The 17,129-nt window shown below is 44.0% G+C and overlaps 1 protein-coding gene across 1 annotated transcript in view; it reads left to right on the top strand.

Moving 5' to 3' along the window:
• Positions 1-7,736, top strand: part of LOC141100980 (CD5 antigen-like) — a 36,337-nt gene extending 28,601 nt beyond the window's left edge. Inside the window, exon 5 of the mRNA XM_073589750.1 lies at positions 7,601-7,736. Coding sequence (XP_073445851.1) covers positions 7,601-7,605 — 5 coding nt within the window. The 3' untranslated portion in view covers positions 7,606-7,736. The remainder of the gene's footprint in view (positions 1-7,600) is intronic.
• Positions 7,737-17,129: the final 9,393 nt, after the last annotated feature.

Here is a 17,129-nt window from a genome sequence, read left to right as displayed (position 1 = left end):
ACTTATTCCTGTATCCACCCTCTCTGCACAGGGTAAACCTGTCCCCGTGGACGTTCTGTGTTAATTTGTCCCGAGAGGCCATCCAGTGTGAACTTGTCCTGAGAAACCGTCCTATGTGAACTTAACCCGAGAGGCTGTCCTGTGTGAACTTGTTCCGAGAGACAATACCATCTGAATTTGCCCCAAGAGACTAACCTTCCTAGGGATGTGAGCTTATTCCTGTGACCTCCCTGTCTGCACAGGGAGAACCTGTCTCCATGGCCATCCTGTGTGAATTTATCCCAAGAGGCCATCCTGTGTGAACTTGTTCTGAGAGGCTGTCCTATCTGAACTTGCCCCAAGAGGCTGTCCTATCTGAACTTGTCCCAAGTGACCATTCTGCTCTGTCCAAGAAACACAAGTAGCGTCTCTGCCCTTTTGGGTCAACAACCACAGCTGGACATTGCCCTGAAATCGTACCTGGCAGCTACCAGTCTGACCTCAGCACTAGAGGCTTCAGCGAACAACAAGGTAACTGCTTAGTTACATCCCTCCAGGTTAAATCTGGTCCGTGGCACAGTTGGTCCATGAACCATATGTGTCACCTAGGAGCGTATGAGTTTGCTCAAGCCATGGCCCCTCTGAGTTCCATGGTATATCGCTCTCTGGAATAATTGAGGCTTTTTTGGTGACTATATGCAACAGTTAAAAAATTTTGCCCAATCTGTCGCCCTGATTTTTGCCGCACCAGTTCAAGTCGCAGTCCCTGCTGCCGTATATACTCAATCTGCGACTTGCCCTTCCAGAGTGGAACCTGTCCCAGCAGATCTGCCACACTACTATTGGGATCCGAAGCAGTGCTGTGCATTCCTGCAGCAGTGTATGCAACACTGAATTTTTTGCCCCTCATTTTTCTCCCAATCGAGTCACGGTGGGATTTCTCATGTCCTACCTAGCAGGAGATGCCCTGAAATGGTTCATCCCCTTTGGGAAGCAGGGTATCCTATCATCTTGGACTTGCAGACCTTTCTGGTGGCCTTTCCCATAGGTCTTCGATGTGCCTAATTCTGACTCTTCTGCTAAGACTTCCCTCTCTAACTTCGAGAAACAGACCAGACAGGTGATGCTTCTGGGAAAGCCGTCACGTATGGCCATGACTTTCCAGAGATCATCTGTTCCTCTGCCTGTAAGAGCAGCTACCCGAGCAGAACCCATGAAGGCCAACAGGAGTGCGCTGGCTGAGCAAAAACGTGAATCCAGTCATGCGAAGGGATTGCGGTACCATTGCGGTTGTGTGGAGCATCCTGATAGTCTCTGCCCAGAGAAGTTTAAAAAACACCAAACCTTTGGCCAATAGGAGAGGTTGTCCGTAGTGGGAGTACTTCCTCTCCACTAAATACTATGACAGTTTTCTTGGCTACTTGTGGCTTCGGTTCAGCAGGTGAGTTCATGCAGCAAGCCGTGGTAGATCGGTATCATGTTTCTGCCTTTCGCCTCCAGAGTCCGTTGAAAGCCCATCATCTATTGAAGGGTAGGACCTCCCTGAATCTGTTCAAGTCATCACGGAACCAGTGGAGCTACTGATTGGAGCACTTCATTTAGAGAAGATTGCGTTCTTTGTGCTTACTTACATTTTTCACCCCTTTCTCTTAGGTCATCCATGGCTGAGAACTCATGAGCCTGTGCTAGATTGCAAGTACAGTGAAGTAACTCAATGTGTTACGAAAAATGTCTGGTTCCTGTGCTTCCTGCCGGATCGCCAGTGTTGCAATCCCCTCTGGCAGGCGATAATTCCAACGGCCGGTTTCCTTAAGACCTACCACCTGAAGAATGTATCCTAGATGTGACCAATGTGAAGATCAATCTTGTAGAGGTATCTTCAAGTTCAAGGTGCTCGTGGGATGACAACATCAAGACGGAAGTATCGTCTGAGTAGCTATTATCCACTAACCAGGAGAAGCAGTCCCAGTCCATCTCCGTTTCTTCAAAGGGAACAGCTATTCCTGCTGATCCAAGAGAGATTCTGGAAAATAAGGTTCCTGTTTCCAAAGCCGTTCCATTCTGCTCTGGTGATAGTTACTTGGTAAAAGATATTCGAGCCAAGAAGAAGGTGGGAGATGTTAACCTTCTTCCAGTGATTAGGAGAAAAGTGGTCCTGATGAGAGGTCATGGGAGTCTAGGAGGAATAATCTGAATAATCTGGCTTCATCCTCTCTACAAAGAGTCATTGGGACCCTGAAGAAGAGGGGGCATAAAGGGGGGTACTTTAGCGCTGTGCTCGGTGCCCCTGCATGATGTCCCGTTCTGTCACCATGCAGGGACGCCAACTTACTCACCTCCCCTGCCCGCAGTGCGATCCCCGGAGTGCTCCATTCCCTGCCTTTTTCCTCCTCTAAGCATGTCGCACTTTCATTCGGTGGCGTGCCTAGGGCACGGGTGCATACGCTCTTCTATTCTCAAAAGGGTAATCATGCGCACATTGTAAATGCTCCCAGCATGTGCTGGGAAGCATTTAGTGAAACGTGATTGCACCTGCAAGGTGTCTCCCAGCAACAGCTGCAAGACATCTTGTATAAAAGACACCCTCCCCTACTGGGAGGTGCATGAGAAACCCCTATAGTTCTGCTAGGTGGTTGGTGGTAACTGTATGCTTCCAGGTCCCCTTCCCTAGTCAGATAGTTTCCCGCATCCTGTATCCTGAGTACACGTGAGTCTGCCATAGTTGCCATTGTATTCCCGTGACTGCTTCGGCGGTGTCCGTACAGCATGGCCGCATTGGTGGTGTCTGTCTTCCACTCTGGGGGCTGAATACCCAGGCCAGAACTGTGAATTTATCCCTGTAGCAGCCCTGTCTGCACAGGGTAAACCTGTCCTCTTGTCCGTCCTGTGTGAACTTGTCCCGAGAGGCCGGCCTGTGTGAACTTGTCCTGAGAGGCCATCCAGTCTGAACCTGTCCAGGACTGTGTACTTATCCCTGTGGCCACCCTGTGTGCACAGGGAGAATCTGTTCCTGTAGCTGTCCTGTGTGAACTTATCCCAAGAGGCTGTCCTGTCTGAACTTGTCCCGAGAGGCTCTCCTTATGTGAACTTGTCTCAAGTGGAGCCATCCTGCTCTGTCCGAGAAGCAGAAGTAGTGTCTCTGCCCTTTAGGGTCAGCAGCTACTGACGGACGTCGCCCAGGAGTGGTACCGGGCAGCTACAGCTTCAGCGAGCACTAAGGTAGCTGCTTAGTTACGCCCCTCCAGGGTAAGTCCAGTCCGTAGCACAGTGGGTCTATGAACCAAGTGTGCCACCTAGAAGCGTAACATACTTATTTAACTTTTTTTTTACTAAAAAAAATTAAAAGTCAATCCACCGCTACATGGTGTACCCAATCAGGGTGGTCCCTGACTTTAGTAACTCAACTCACTATGTATCAGAAGGCCTCAAAATCAACACTTATACCAACTGGTGTACTGACGCATGTTATTGGTTTTGCTTTAATTCCTTGCACTTTCGGCATTTGGGGGTGTGAATGTGCACTTACATGTTACACTTCTACCAGCAGGTGTGCTGGCCCATAAGAATAAAACTACTAAAATATTACCCCTATGTACAAGAAGACATTACATAACATTGATTTGGAACTGGAAAATGTGTCTGTCTACAGCAAAAAGAAATGTCAGCTGGCAATTTAGCAATATCATCAAACTTCTTAGTGTCTGCAGATTTCTCAAGACTGAACAAGAAAATAAGAAATAATTACACATTGCTAAATTATAATATTACCAAAGAAAAAATGCTTAAGGGAGCAGCAACCCAGCCGAATCTGATGACATAATCAAAGACACTGATATTAGGCAAAATCCCAGGGGTGTGAAATGTGGAAATTAGAGGAGAAACTAGAACAAAGGCTATAAAATATTTTTATAGATTATATTTTCCATTATCTTAAAGGGATAATAGTAGTAGACCTATAAAGCTCAGCAACAGTTCTGCTGTAACACATTAAGCCATAAGTGGTTTGTTCTGGAGTCCACAGTGTTATTGCTGTATTTGCATAGATAGCAGGGCACTTGAACAAGGACACAGCTCTGGACAGTAAGGGTCTGTGCACATGTAGTTTTTAGGTTGTGCGGATTTTGATGAAAAATCCACAGGTAAATCCGCAGGACAAAAGTCCTGCGGTTTCACACCTCATAATGTATAGGTGTGAAACCGCAGCGAAATCCGCACAAAGAATTGACATGCTGCGGATTGTAACCTGCAGCAATACCGCGCGGAAAAATCTGCAGCATGTGCACAGCGTTTTTCAGTTTACCTTTGAAAACAATGGTACTGTACAACGCACCTAAATCTGCTGCGGACCCGCAGGGCCAAAACCGCTGCGGATCCGCAGCAGAATCCGCACCGTGTGCACATGGCCTAAGTGCTTGTGCACACGCAGATTTGGTGCTTTTTATTTTGGTGCGTTTTTGCCATGCAGATTTGCTAGCAAAACCTGAAACAATCCTGATTCCAGCAAAGTGAATGGTGAAGAAAATAATCTGAATGTCAGTTCTCTATGTGTTTTTACCATCGACTTCACTCAAGTCAGTCAAAAATGCAGGGCAAAAATGCGGCAAAAGCGCACCAAAAACACGCATTTTTGCAGCTTTGTTTTTCCTGCCAAGAGCTGCAGAACTTTTTGCATCCATTTACTAATCATGTACACATAGCCCAAACATTGTGATGCTTGGGGCTGGGTCGGTGATTACACAGGAGACAGAACACTAGAACTACGGTACTATATTACTGCTCCTATGTACAAGAATATAATTACTATAATACTGCCCCTATGTACAAGAATATAACTAATATAATACTGCCTCTATGTACAAGAATATAACTACTATAATACTGCCCCTATGTACAAGAATATAACTACTATAATACTGCCCCTATGTACAAGAATATAACGACTATAATACTGCCCCTATGTACAAGAATATAACTACTATGATACTGCTCCTATGTACAAGAATATAACTACTATGATACTGCTCCTATGTACGAGAATGTAACTACTATAATACTGCTCCTATGTACAAGAATATAACTACTATAATACTGCACCTATGTACAAGAATATAACTACTATAATACTGCCCCTATGTACAAGAATATAACTACTATAATACTGCCCCTATGTACAAGAATATAACTACTATAATACTGGCCCTATGTACAAGACTATAACTACTATAATACTGCCCCTATGTACAAGAATATAACTACTATGATACTGCTCCTATGTACGAGAATGTAACTACTATAGTACTGCCCCTATGTACAAGAATATAACTACTATAATACTGCCCCTATGTACAAGAATATTACTACTATAATACTGGCCCTATGTACAAGACTATAACTACTATAATACTGCTCCTATGTACAAGAATATATGTACTATAATACTGCTCCTATGTACAAGAATATAACTACTATAATACTGCCTCTATGTACAAGAATATAACTACTATAATACTGCTCCCTATTTGCAAGAATATTACTACTATAATACTGCTCCTATGTACAAGAATATAACTACTATAATACTGCTCTTATGTACAAGAATATAACTACTATAATACTGCCCCTATGTACAAGAATATAACTACTATAATAGTGCCTCCTATGTACAAGAACATAACTACTATAATACTGCCCCTATGTACAAGAATATATCTACTATAATACTGCTCCTATGTACAAGAATATAACTACTATAATACTGCCCCTATGTACAAGAATATAACTACTATAATACTGCTCCCTATTTGCAAGAATATTACTACTATAATACTGCTCCTATGTACAGGAATATAACTACTATAATACTGCTCTTATGTACAAGAATATAACTACTATAATACTGCCCCTATGTACAAGAATATAACTACTATAATACTGCCTCCTATGTACAAGAACATAACTACTATAACACTGCTCCTATGTACAAGAATATAACTACTATAATACTGCTCCTATGTACAAGAATATAACTACTATAATACTGCCCTATGTACAGGAATATAACTACTATAATACTGCCTCCTATGTACAAGAACATAACTACTATAATACTGCTCCTATGTACAAGAATATAACTAATTTAATACTGCCCCCTATGTATAAGAATATAACTACTATAATACTGCTCCTATGTACAAGAATATAACTACTATAATACTGTTCCTATGTACAAGAATATAACAACTATAATACTGCTCCTGTGTACAAGAATATAACTACTATAATACTGCTCCTATGTACAAGACTATAACTACTATAATACTGCTCCTATGTACAAGAATATAAGTACTATAATACTGCCCCATATGTACAAGAATATAACTACTATAATACTGCCCCTATATACAAGAATATAACTACTATAATACTGCTCCTATGTACAAGAATATAACTACTAGAATACTGCCCCCTATGTACAAGAATATAACTTGTTATGATGAGTCACCAAAGGAGGGAAAAACAAAATAACAGCTAAGTCCAGAAAAACCAGAGAGGTTGGCAGCTATCGGATTGCAGACCCCTGAACCTATCCACAACAACTAGCAGTAGCCGTGGGGGGTTCCTACGGTGCCCTAGACCCCTCGATCACAGCCGGAGAACTATATAGCCTAAAGACAGAAAGGGGAAAAACTAAACTGCCCCAGAGCAGACCCCAAAGCAATAGGCAGCCCCCAACATATAATGACGGTGAAGCAAGATGAAAACACTAACACAGATAGAAAGATAGGTTGAGCAAATGATGGGGCCCAAGCTAACTACATAGGACAGGATAGGAAAGCTGCTGTCTGCCATCCGCAAAACCCCTATCAAAATGAGCCAACTGAGACTATATCAGCACTCAGGTATATTCTGAAGACAGAGCAAAAGATCAACAGATCAGAGACAAAGATGGAATTCAGCTCACCCCCGGCCGGGGATGGCAGAACTCCCAAAAAACAAGGCAAAACAAAAACCAAACTGAAGTGTACAAAGCAGAGCAGAAAAACTTAGCATTGAAATGCAGGAATCAGACTGGTCTCCAAGAATCCAGCAGGAAAATCACCAGCCAGGAAGAAGGGCGTCGGCAGTCCTCAATTCCAGCCACCCAGTCATCATCTAGCTGCCCATGTGTTTGGTAATCAGCCTCACTACCTTCCTTCAGCAGAGGAGGGAGTTCATCAGACCTCAATGGTGAAGGGAAAAAGGAACTCACAACAATAACTACTATAATACTGCTCCTATGTACAAGAATATAACTACTATAATACTGCTCCTATATACAAGAATATAACTACTATAATACTGCTCCTATGTACAAGAATATAACTACTATAATACTGCCCCTATGTACAAGAATATACAGTAACTACTATAATACCCTTTATGCATGTTAATAATGATCTTTTATTGGGTGGCTACCTGTATAATATTTTCCTGCTGGAGTCTACTAAAAGTGCTCTGAGTAGGAGATGAATCGGTTGTTGTCTGATTCTTATGAATGTGATTGTTTCAATAAATGGTATTATACTGATTTTTTAAGTTTTTGTATACAAAATGTCATATGTTTAACCTCAATATCTTACAGGATGAAGGAAAAGAAGTCTTCTCACATATTCTTCATATGCACGAGGTCTCCAAAGCTTTTAGTACCAAAGAAATGTCTTTTTTAATTGTCTTGCTGATGATTTACACATGTACAGTATAAAGAGCAATGAATTATTGCACCTGTTTCATTTTTATATTTATTTAATACTAACTGAAGAGCCCGGCGCTGCCCGGGCATAGTAACTATCTACGGTTAGTTATAACAAATTATAATGATTATATCTATATATGTAAAGCTGAGTGTATAGCACCGCCCACTCCGCATAGCCACATTTACTATAAAATCCCACATCATCCCATCAGCCAAAGCCACCGGACTACTGCCCCTAATATCCCACATCATCCCGTCACAGCCGCCGGGCTACTACCCCTAATATCCCACATCATCCCCTCAGCCGGAGCCACCAGACTACTACCCCTAATATCCCACATCATCCCCTCAGCCTGGGGTCAGAATCAGAGCGCTGAGTGGAACGGTCCTAACTTCCATATCGGGGATCGCTTTAAGAGAGGCCTGGCGTCAGAACCAGAGCGCTGAGTGGATTTGCCCTAACTTCCATGCAGGAGATCTGTTGTGAATTCGCTTTCTGGCCTACCTCTGGTTACTAGTGAAGGTAGTGGAGCTGGTTATATTGACAGAGGGGTCGCGAGTTCTCTTTCCGGGCTCCCTCTGGTGGTTACTGGAGGTAATGGAGCTGATCTAATTAACAGAGGCCTGCCACCTGATAATCAGGAGGATGACTGGAGATCTGGAGTTTCTGAATGGATTTAAGACAGCTGACTCCCTCTATCCCTGCTGGTGATTTTTTCCTGCCTCCTGAGGTCTTAGTTTCCAGCTCAGTCCCTGCATGCTCAGATAAGTGTTCTTTTGCTATTATTCACATTTGATCTGGTTTTGTCTATTTCAGTTTTGTGTGTTCAGCCAGCTCCGGCTGGGGCTGTGCTGAATTTCCATCCTTATGTTACTGCTTGTGCCAGTTTGTTTTTGTCCCTTATTAGATTGGCCTCTTTTTGCTCTGCTTTCAGAATATACCAGAGTGCTGATTTAGTGGGCGAAGTCTAGTGACTTCAGTATTTTTCTATCAGACGTGTTGGGCATTTTTTGCAGGGTTTTTTTGCGTGATTGCAGACAGAGTCTTTCCTTTCCTGTCCTGTCTAGTCAGTGTGGGCCCCATTGTTTGCTCAGTATATTTTCCGACCTGCATTTGTGTTTTCATCTTGTCTCACTGACAATATATGTTTGGGGGCTAGCTATTCCTTTGGGGGTCTGCTCTGGGGCAGTTTAGATTTCCCCTTTCTTGCTTTAGGCTTATTTAGTTCTCCGGCTGTGTCGAGGCATCTAGGATCATCGTAGGTACGCTCCACGGCTACTGCTAGTTGTGTGGATAGGATAAGGGGTCTGCAATCCGCTTAGTTACCAACCTCTCTGGTTTTCTGTGGCTTAGCTTGGTCTTGCTTTCCTCCTCGGTGACCCAATTACAACAGGCTTGGGGTCAGTACCAAAGCGCAGAGTGGATTTGCCCTAACTTCCATACCGGAGATCCCTTTAAGAGAGGCCTGGGGTCAGTACCAAAGCGTAGAGTGGATTTGCCCTAACTTCCATACCAATGATCCCTTTAAGAGACCCTTGGGTTAGAACCACAGAGCTGAGTGGAACGGTCCTAACTTCCATACTGGGGATCCCTTTAAGAGATGCCTGGGGTCAAAACCAAAGCGCTGGATGGATTTGCTCTGACTTCCACACCGGAGATCCCTTTAAGAGGGAAGATGTGTCTATGGGATGAAGGATGTGTGATGTGTATATGGGCACGGGAGGGGGGATTCACTTCTGTCATGTGCTCTGTGCTCCTTTTTGGGGGGCAGACAATGGCTGGGAGCTTATGTTCCCGGGGATGCTAGATTTCTCCCACCATGTCAGTGTCTGCTGAGGTGTTGTCAAGTGGGAAAACTTGCTCATAGCAACCAATCACAGCTCAATTTCTTTTAACGAGCTCTGGTGAAATGAGAGATGCTTAGTGATTGGTTGCAAGGAAAACTGTTGCTCATAGCAACCAATCACAGCTCAGTTTCTTTTGAACAGCTATGGTGAAATGCAAGATGCTTCTTGATTGGTTGGTGATACACACATTCAGTTTTATATATATAGATTAATTCTTATTTAACATATTTAACCCTTGGATATTCACAAATTAATCCCACCCAGCTAAGCTCTGAATTTTTTTCCAAAGTGTTAGGGGCAAAATTTAGAACTGAATAATAATAATTTTATTTCTATAGCGCCAACATATTCCGCAGCACTTTACAATATAGAGGGGACTTGTACAGACAATAGACATTACAGCATAACATAGCAATAAACACATAGCTCAAAACAGATACCAAGAGGAATGAGGGCCCTGCTCGCAAGCTTACAGTCTATAATGTCACTATATTTCATCTCTGTTATTCTGACATGACACGTTTTTATAATTCTGGTGGTCTGCAGCCTCCACTAGGGGGAGCTAACTAAATATGGGTTTATATGGATTATATTGAACTAGCTGGAAACTGTATTGTCTTGAGCTCCACCTTGTGGTGGTCGTGGGTAGTTGCTATGATAGTGTCGGTGCTAGCTGATGAAGAAGTTGAGTGATGGGACCCTTTGCTCCACAAGCAGCATAAAAAATGCTGCCCTGCCTATCTGTCGCATATACCATAGTATACAGCATCTCCTTGTTTGATACAAATTCCGAGTGTTTTTGTTTCTTCACTAATTTTTTCTGAAAATCTTAAGTCAAGAAGATAGTTCTAAAGCAAATATTTGCTAAAAAATCCTATCCTTCTGACAACTCTTCTTGTTACCTAGTGTTTTCTTCCTATTCTGCTTCTGCCCGCACTTCTTCATGTAGTCTGCACTTTTTACCAGTTTTCCCCTCTGCAGACTTTGTCTTTACTTTTCACTTTTTTTCTGAGCTAATGGGTGGATACTAACTGCTATGATGTCTCCCATACACAGCACACACAGACTACAGGGGTTTCTGCTCTCCTGTCTTTAATTAGCACACAGACACAGACAGCGGTCGCCTGGAGGGCATTATACAGCAGTACCAAGCAGTGTAACTGTGAATCCAGCCCTGGAGAGAGCTAAAACACTTATTAGACTTCTGAAGCACAATCTGTTTGTGTTTCACATTCTCCTCCCCTTTCTGTAGACTTTAAGAGGCAGCTGTAATCTGATCTCTCAGTGAGCTGGAAGATTGTCTTGCCTTCAGCAAAAGGGATTATAGAGATGTCGTTCAGAGTAAATGATGAATTTTGGAGGCAGAGGGAGGGGAAGAAGTGGCTCATAAATGGAGAAAGAAGCACATTTCTTCAAGAAGATATATTACAAAGTTTTTAATATTCGCTTGCACTATTAATTTTTGCAAAGTTTTGGAAACAACTGAGTTTTTTCCCCCCCAGTTTAAAGAGATAAAGTATTGGCTGAGAAAGGGGCAATTTTCATTTTGCAATGGCTTTCCCTGTAAGATATACGCTCAACCTTCTGCCATAGATGTGTAACATTGCACAGTCACTAGAGAAGTATTCTGTACTTTGTGGAGATTGACACCGTATGGAAATATTTCACATATAAAATGCTGCAATGTGCGGCCCGTGCATAGAGCGCGGCATTCTACTGAGATAAAGACCTAATCTTAGTAACAGATGGGAGTGAACGGAACAAGACGTCATCATCGGGAACGAAGATCTCACATTCAGCAGCAAGTTGACGAGCGCAGCAGATTCATCGCCTCTGTCCACACATTTCACAGGGAATATGACTTTGGAAGGAGGATCTGTTGTCTATCTCATTGCCATCTGCTCGACTTTTGAAGAAAGTTTATTGCTCTTTGTTTTCAACTATTTAAAGCTTTCCTAGAATGTGGCAGTAATTGGATACTAAAATATTTGCCCCAAAGTATGTATCTCCAAAATCTGGAACTAGAGCACTCACAAATTTTGAGCTTTTTGAGACATTGGTGTCTACTAATGTTTTAGCATTTTTTGGCCCCATCAGTAACCAGGCCCTGGAGGAACTTTCTGTCTATCAGTCTGTGTTTCCCCTTTCAATCTATGATATGTAGCTATTATTCTCCCACATTACAATATTACACTCCCTCATCTTTAGCTTCAGGACTTCTCCAGTGCTGCACCATTGTCACTAGACTCCTCTACCATCCTCAGCCTTTAGGACTTCATGCTAGTCTATTGCAGAAAGATTATGTCACCAAAGGCTATTACAACCACAGCTCTTACCCACCAAACCTGACCCTGTCCTTAATCTGCCCTTCTCACTGCAGCGCCCTGCACTTTTTATCTGTGTTGGCTCAGATGCTAACTGAATAACTGGTTCTTCCATCATTATTTATATCCCTAAACTTTATATGCAAGTGGTAGGTTTATTAAGAAAAATACAGATTGTTGTGATAGATTGAGATGGATAGATACAGGTGCTTCTCCCTAAATTAGAATATGATCAAAAAGTTAATTTATTTCAGTTCTTCAATACAAAAAGCGAAACTCATATATAGAGTCATGGCACGCAGAGTGATCTATTTCACATGTTTATTTCTGTTAATGTTGATGATTATGACTTACAGCCAATGAAAACCCAAAAGTCATTATCTCAGTAAATTAGAATACTTTATACCACCAGCTTGAAAAATGATTTTAAAATCCGAAATGTTGGCCTACTGAAATGTATGTTCAGTAAATGCAGTCAGTACTTGGTCGGGGCTCCTTTTGCATCAATTACTGAATCAATGCGGCGTGGCATGGAGGCGATCAGCCTGTGGCACTGCTGAGGGGTTATGGAAGCCCAGGTTGCTTTGATAGCAGCCTTCAGCTCCTCTGCATTGTTGGGTCTGGTGTCTCTCATCTTCGTCTTGACAATATCCCATAGATTCTCTATCGGGTTAAGGTCAGGCGAGTTTGCTGCCAATCAAGCACAGTGATACTGTTGTTTGTAAACCAGGAAATTTCCATCTCCAAAAGCTTGTCGGCAGAGGGAAGCATGAAGTGCTCTAAAATGTCCTGGTAGACGACTGCGCTGACTTTGGTCTTGGTAAAACACAGTGGACCTACACCAGCAGATGACATGGCTCCCCAAACCATCACTGATTGCGGAAACTTCACACTAGACCTCCAGCAGCTTGGATTGTGGCCTCTCAACTCTTCCTGCATCCTCTGGGACCTTGATTTCCAAATTAAATACAAAATTTACTTTCATCTGAGAACAACACTTTGGACCACTGAGCAACAGTCCAGTCCTTTTTCTCCTTGGCCCAGGTAAGACGCTTCTGGCGTTGTCTATTGGTCATGAGTGGCTGACACAAGGAATGCGACACTTGTAGCCCATGTCCTGGATACGTCTGTGTGTGGTGGCTCTTGAAGCAATGACTCCAGCAGCAGTCCACTCCTTGTGATTTTCCCCAAAATTTTTGAATGGCCTTTTCTTAACAATCCTTTCAAGGCTGCGGTTATTCCGGTTGCTTGTGCACTTTTTTCTACCACACTTTTTCCTTCCACTCAACTTCCCATTAATACACTTGGATACAGCACTCTGTGAACAGCCAGCTTCTTTAGCAATGACCTTTTGTGGCTTCCTCTCCTTGTGGACTGTGTCAGTGACAGCCTTCTGGACATCTGTCAGGTCAGCAGTCTTCCCCATGATAGTGGAGCTACTGATACAGACCAAGGGACCTTTGTAAACGTTTAGGAAGCCTTTACAGGTGTTTTTTGTTAGTATTCTAATTTACTGAGATAATGACTTTTGGGTTTTCATTGGCTGTAAGCCATGATCATCAACATTAACAGAAATAAACACATGAAATAGATCACTCTGTGTGTAATGACTCTATATAATGTATGAGTTTCACTTTTGTATTGAAGAACTGAAATAAATTAACTTTTTGATGATTTTCTAATTCTGTGAGATGCACCTGTAGATAGATAATAGATGGATAGATAGAGTGATAATAGATAAGATACTTAATAGATAGACAGATAGATAGGTAGCAGGTGGAATGCAGCATGGACCGATGACTTTGACGTGGCAAGGTGAATCTGTTGGAGCAATGGAGGCTTTAGAGGCAGGATGGCTGAGTAATGCCAACAGCACAGTACAGTAGTCTCATAAATATAACAGAGCTGATGTCACGATAATCACAGAGGGAGAGGGAGCAGAGTTGAGTTTTCTAGTAGAGCACAGCAATGCAGCAGAGCCCGGTATGTCAGATGATTATTTATGCAGATGTGGTAGAGCCCACTGGTATGTCAATGGTGGATATATGAGGAGGCACACTTGTGCCAACACAACTCAGCACAGTATGATGTCACCCATTGTACCCCACACACAGTATCATGGCCTGACACAGCCCTCTATAAAATATGATGGCCCCCCACAGAGCCATCTTATAGTTGCCCTCCAAACAGTATAGTGGCCCACACACAACCCTCTGCAATGATTAACGGCCTGCACACATTTTAATGGGCCCCACTGGCCTTTCAAACAGTACAATGGTATGATGCCTCCCAAATAGTATGGTGGCCCTTACATAACACTCCAAATAGTATGATGCACCCCCACATATCCCTCCACGTAGTATGACCCCCAAAAATTACCCCCAAAATAGTATGATGGCTATACAAATAGCCCTCCAAATAATATGATGGCCCCAAAGTAACATGATGGCCCCCACACAGCACTCCAAAAAATACGATGGCCCCAAAAATAGACGTCCAGATAGTATGATGACCTTCACAAAGTCCTCACTGATTATAAAAAATACATTCTCCCCGTTGCCCCTCTGCGCCGCTCTCTGCAGTGTGTGGTCTACAGTGCCCGACACAGTGGTCCCGATGTAATGACATCATCGTGCCTGCTACACTGAGACGTTAGACGCACATGGAGAATGATGGAGGAGGGAGCGTCAGCTTACGGGTCCCTTGTCCATTATTGCTTTCAACAGTATCTGTGCACACACACACATATATATATATATATATATATATATGTGGCGCCCCTGAGGCTCAGTAGCCACAGAGGTACTGCACCTTTTCCTAAGGTGTAGTGCCCCACCAACTAGGTAAGTTGGGAACTCCTTTCCACACTCCAACACTCGCATCCCACCTGACAGGGTAGTTCAGCACAACCACATTGAGGTCTCTCTCTCCTCCTAGACATTACGAGTGCCTTGGTGGTTTCCTGCTTGGAACACTGGATGTGCTGGGAGGTGGGTGGAGTTGAGATCCATATAAAAGATGGGGAAGGTTTAGAATTACAGATCAGTCTGGAGGTTCAGTCTGACGGGAGGTCAGGCGGGAGAAGGACAGTCAGTCAGGAGAGTCTGAGGACGGGTCCGAGGAGAGGGAGTGCTGCAGCTGCGGTACTGGAGATCTTCACACCTTAAGGCGCAATAGAGGAGTCATTCAGGAAAGGTACATGTTGGCGGAGTGTTGGAGAGGAGAATCCTGACTTGCCCGGGAGGTTGATTGAGTCTCTGCCCCGGAGGACACGGCATGGAAGCGGGCACCAGTGTGTACCACGAACTGTGAGTAAAGCGTTGGAACTGCAAGCCCTGGTGTCTTCCATTCATTTGTGCGCTAACACCGTCAGCACCGCTACATCTGGGTACCAGCATTCCTCAGACCGCCTGCGCCTATCCTCATCTATTGCCATTACACTGCCCTGGGGTTACAGCTTCACCTGTGGGGAGCTACACCATCTATGCTGCAACACACCATCAGCCCCAGAGGATCTGTACGCAGCGTTGGCTTAACATCTTGCTTGCCAAACACCACAGGTGGCGTCACGAACTATCACATAAACTATATCACAAGCCACCATTTATTTGGGCGCCCAGGGCCACGGACCGGGTCACCGCTGCTGTGACACATTCCCCTGACACCGGCCCGGTACCGAGTACCCCACAGCCCTGGGGGGCGACCCAACTTGGTATCACGAACAGGATGACGAGACCCGATACCATCGGGTTCTGTGCGCCTAAAATTTGTGATACTTTGTAATTTTGAAAATGTGCAGAAGACCTGATTTGATAGACTGTAAAATGGACATTAGAAATGGCCGCTGGCACGGAGAAGAAGGGCGTGAAGAGATGGGAGGTCCTAGGAAAAGACCGCAAAGAGTATTGGGCCTTCCCTGCCTGAATTACTATGTGACAGCGACGTGGCCCACCCCCCGAGGGGTTCGTATACTGGTTTGGTATGGAGGCGCTGGAAGAAGACGCCTCCCCGGGAGGAAGGGGAAGAAGAAGCCAGTGGCGGGAAAGGGGCCGAGTGTTATGAATGAGTCACCGTAGGACGCAAAAGCAGAAATACAAGCTAAGTCCAGAAAACCAGAGAAGTTGGCAACTATCAGATTGTAGACCCCTGAACCTATCAACACAACTAGCAGTAGCCGTGGGGGGTTCCTACGATGCCCTAGACCCCTCGATCACAGCCGGAGAAATACATAGGCCTAAAGAAAGAAAGGGGAAATCTAAACTGCCCCAGAGCAGACCCCAAAGCAATAGGCAGCCCCCAACATATAATGACGGTGAAGCAAGATGAAAATACTAACACAGACAGAAAGATAGACTGAGCAAAGACGGGGCCCCAAAACTACCTAGATAGGAAAGGACAGGAAGGCTGCTGTCTGCAATCTGCCAAAACCCTATCAAAGACATAAGCCAACCAGCTGATATTAAAAAGGCCCTGAAGCAGCTAGGCTTCAAAAACTGAATCAGCACTCAGGTATTTTCAGAAGACAGAGCTAAATGAATTCAGCACACCCCAGCAGGGAATGGCAGAAATCCAGAAAAACAAAGCAAAAACAAAGTCAAAGCACAAAAGCAAAAGGCCGAGCAGCAAACTTAGCTTTGGAGGAGCAGGAATTCAGACTGGTCTCCAAGGATCCCACAGAGAAATCACCCGCAGGGCAGAAGGGCGTCGGCCGCCTTATATCCAGTCCGTAACTCCACTCAGCCAGTCCTCATCATCAGCCTCAGGTGTTTGACAATCAGGCTCACTACCTTTCTTTACCAGAAGAGGGAGTTCCTCGGGCCTCAGTAATGAAGGGGAAAATGAACTCACAACAGTACCTCCCCCTTGAGGAGGGGTCACCGAACCCTCAACTACGCCACCAGGGCGATCAGGGTGAGCCCGATGAAAGGCACGCACCAATCGTTTGGCATGAATATCAGAGGCAGAGACCCAGGAATTATCCTCCTGACCATAACCCTTCCACTTAACCAAATACTGGAGTCTCCGTCTAGCCAGACGGGAATCCAGTACTTTCTCTACCTCATACTCCATGTTACCTTCAACCAATACAGGGTCTGGAGGTGCCACCCCCAGAACAACAGGTTCAACAAACCTCTTCAACAAAGATTTATGGAACACATTATGGATTTTAAATGTGACAGGAAGAGCCAAACGAAAAGAGACCGGATTAATAATCTCCACAATCTTGTAAGGTCCAATAAATCTAG

This window comes from Dendrobates tinctorius, unplaced genomic scaffold (genome assembly GCF_039654945.1).
Source record: "Dendrobates tinctorius isolate UK_male_01 unplaced genomic scaffold, ASM3965494v1 ptg000113l, whole genome shotgun sequence".
In the NCBI taxonomy this organism is placed as follows: domain Eukaryota; kingdom Metazoa; phylum Chordata; class Amphibia; order Anura; family Dendrobatidae; genus Dendrobates; species Dendrobates tinctorius.
The sequence above is the reverse complement of the archived record's forward strand: the minus strand, read 5'-3'. Positions and strand labels throughout refer to the sequence as shown.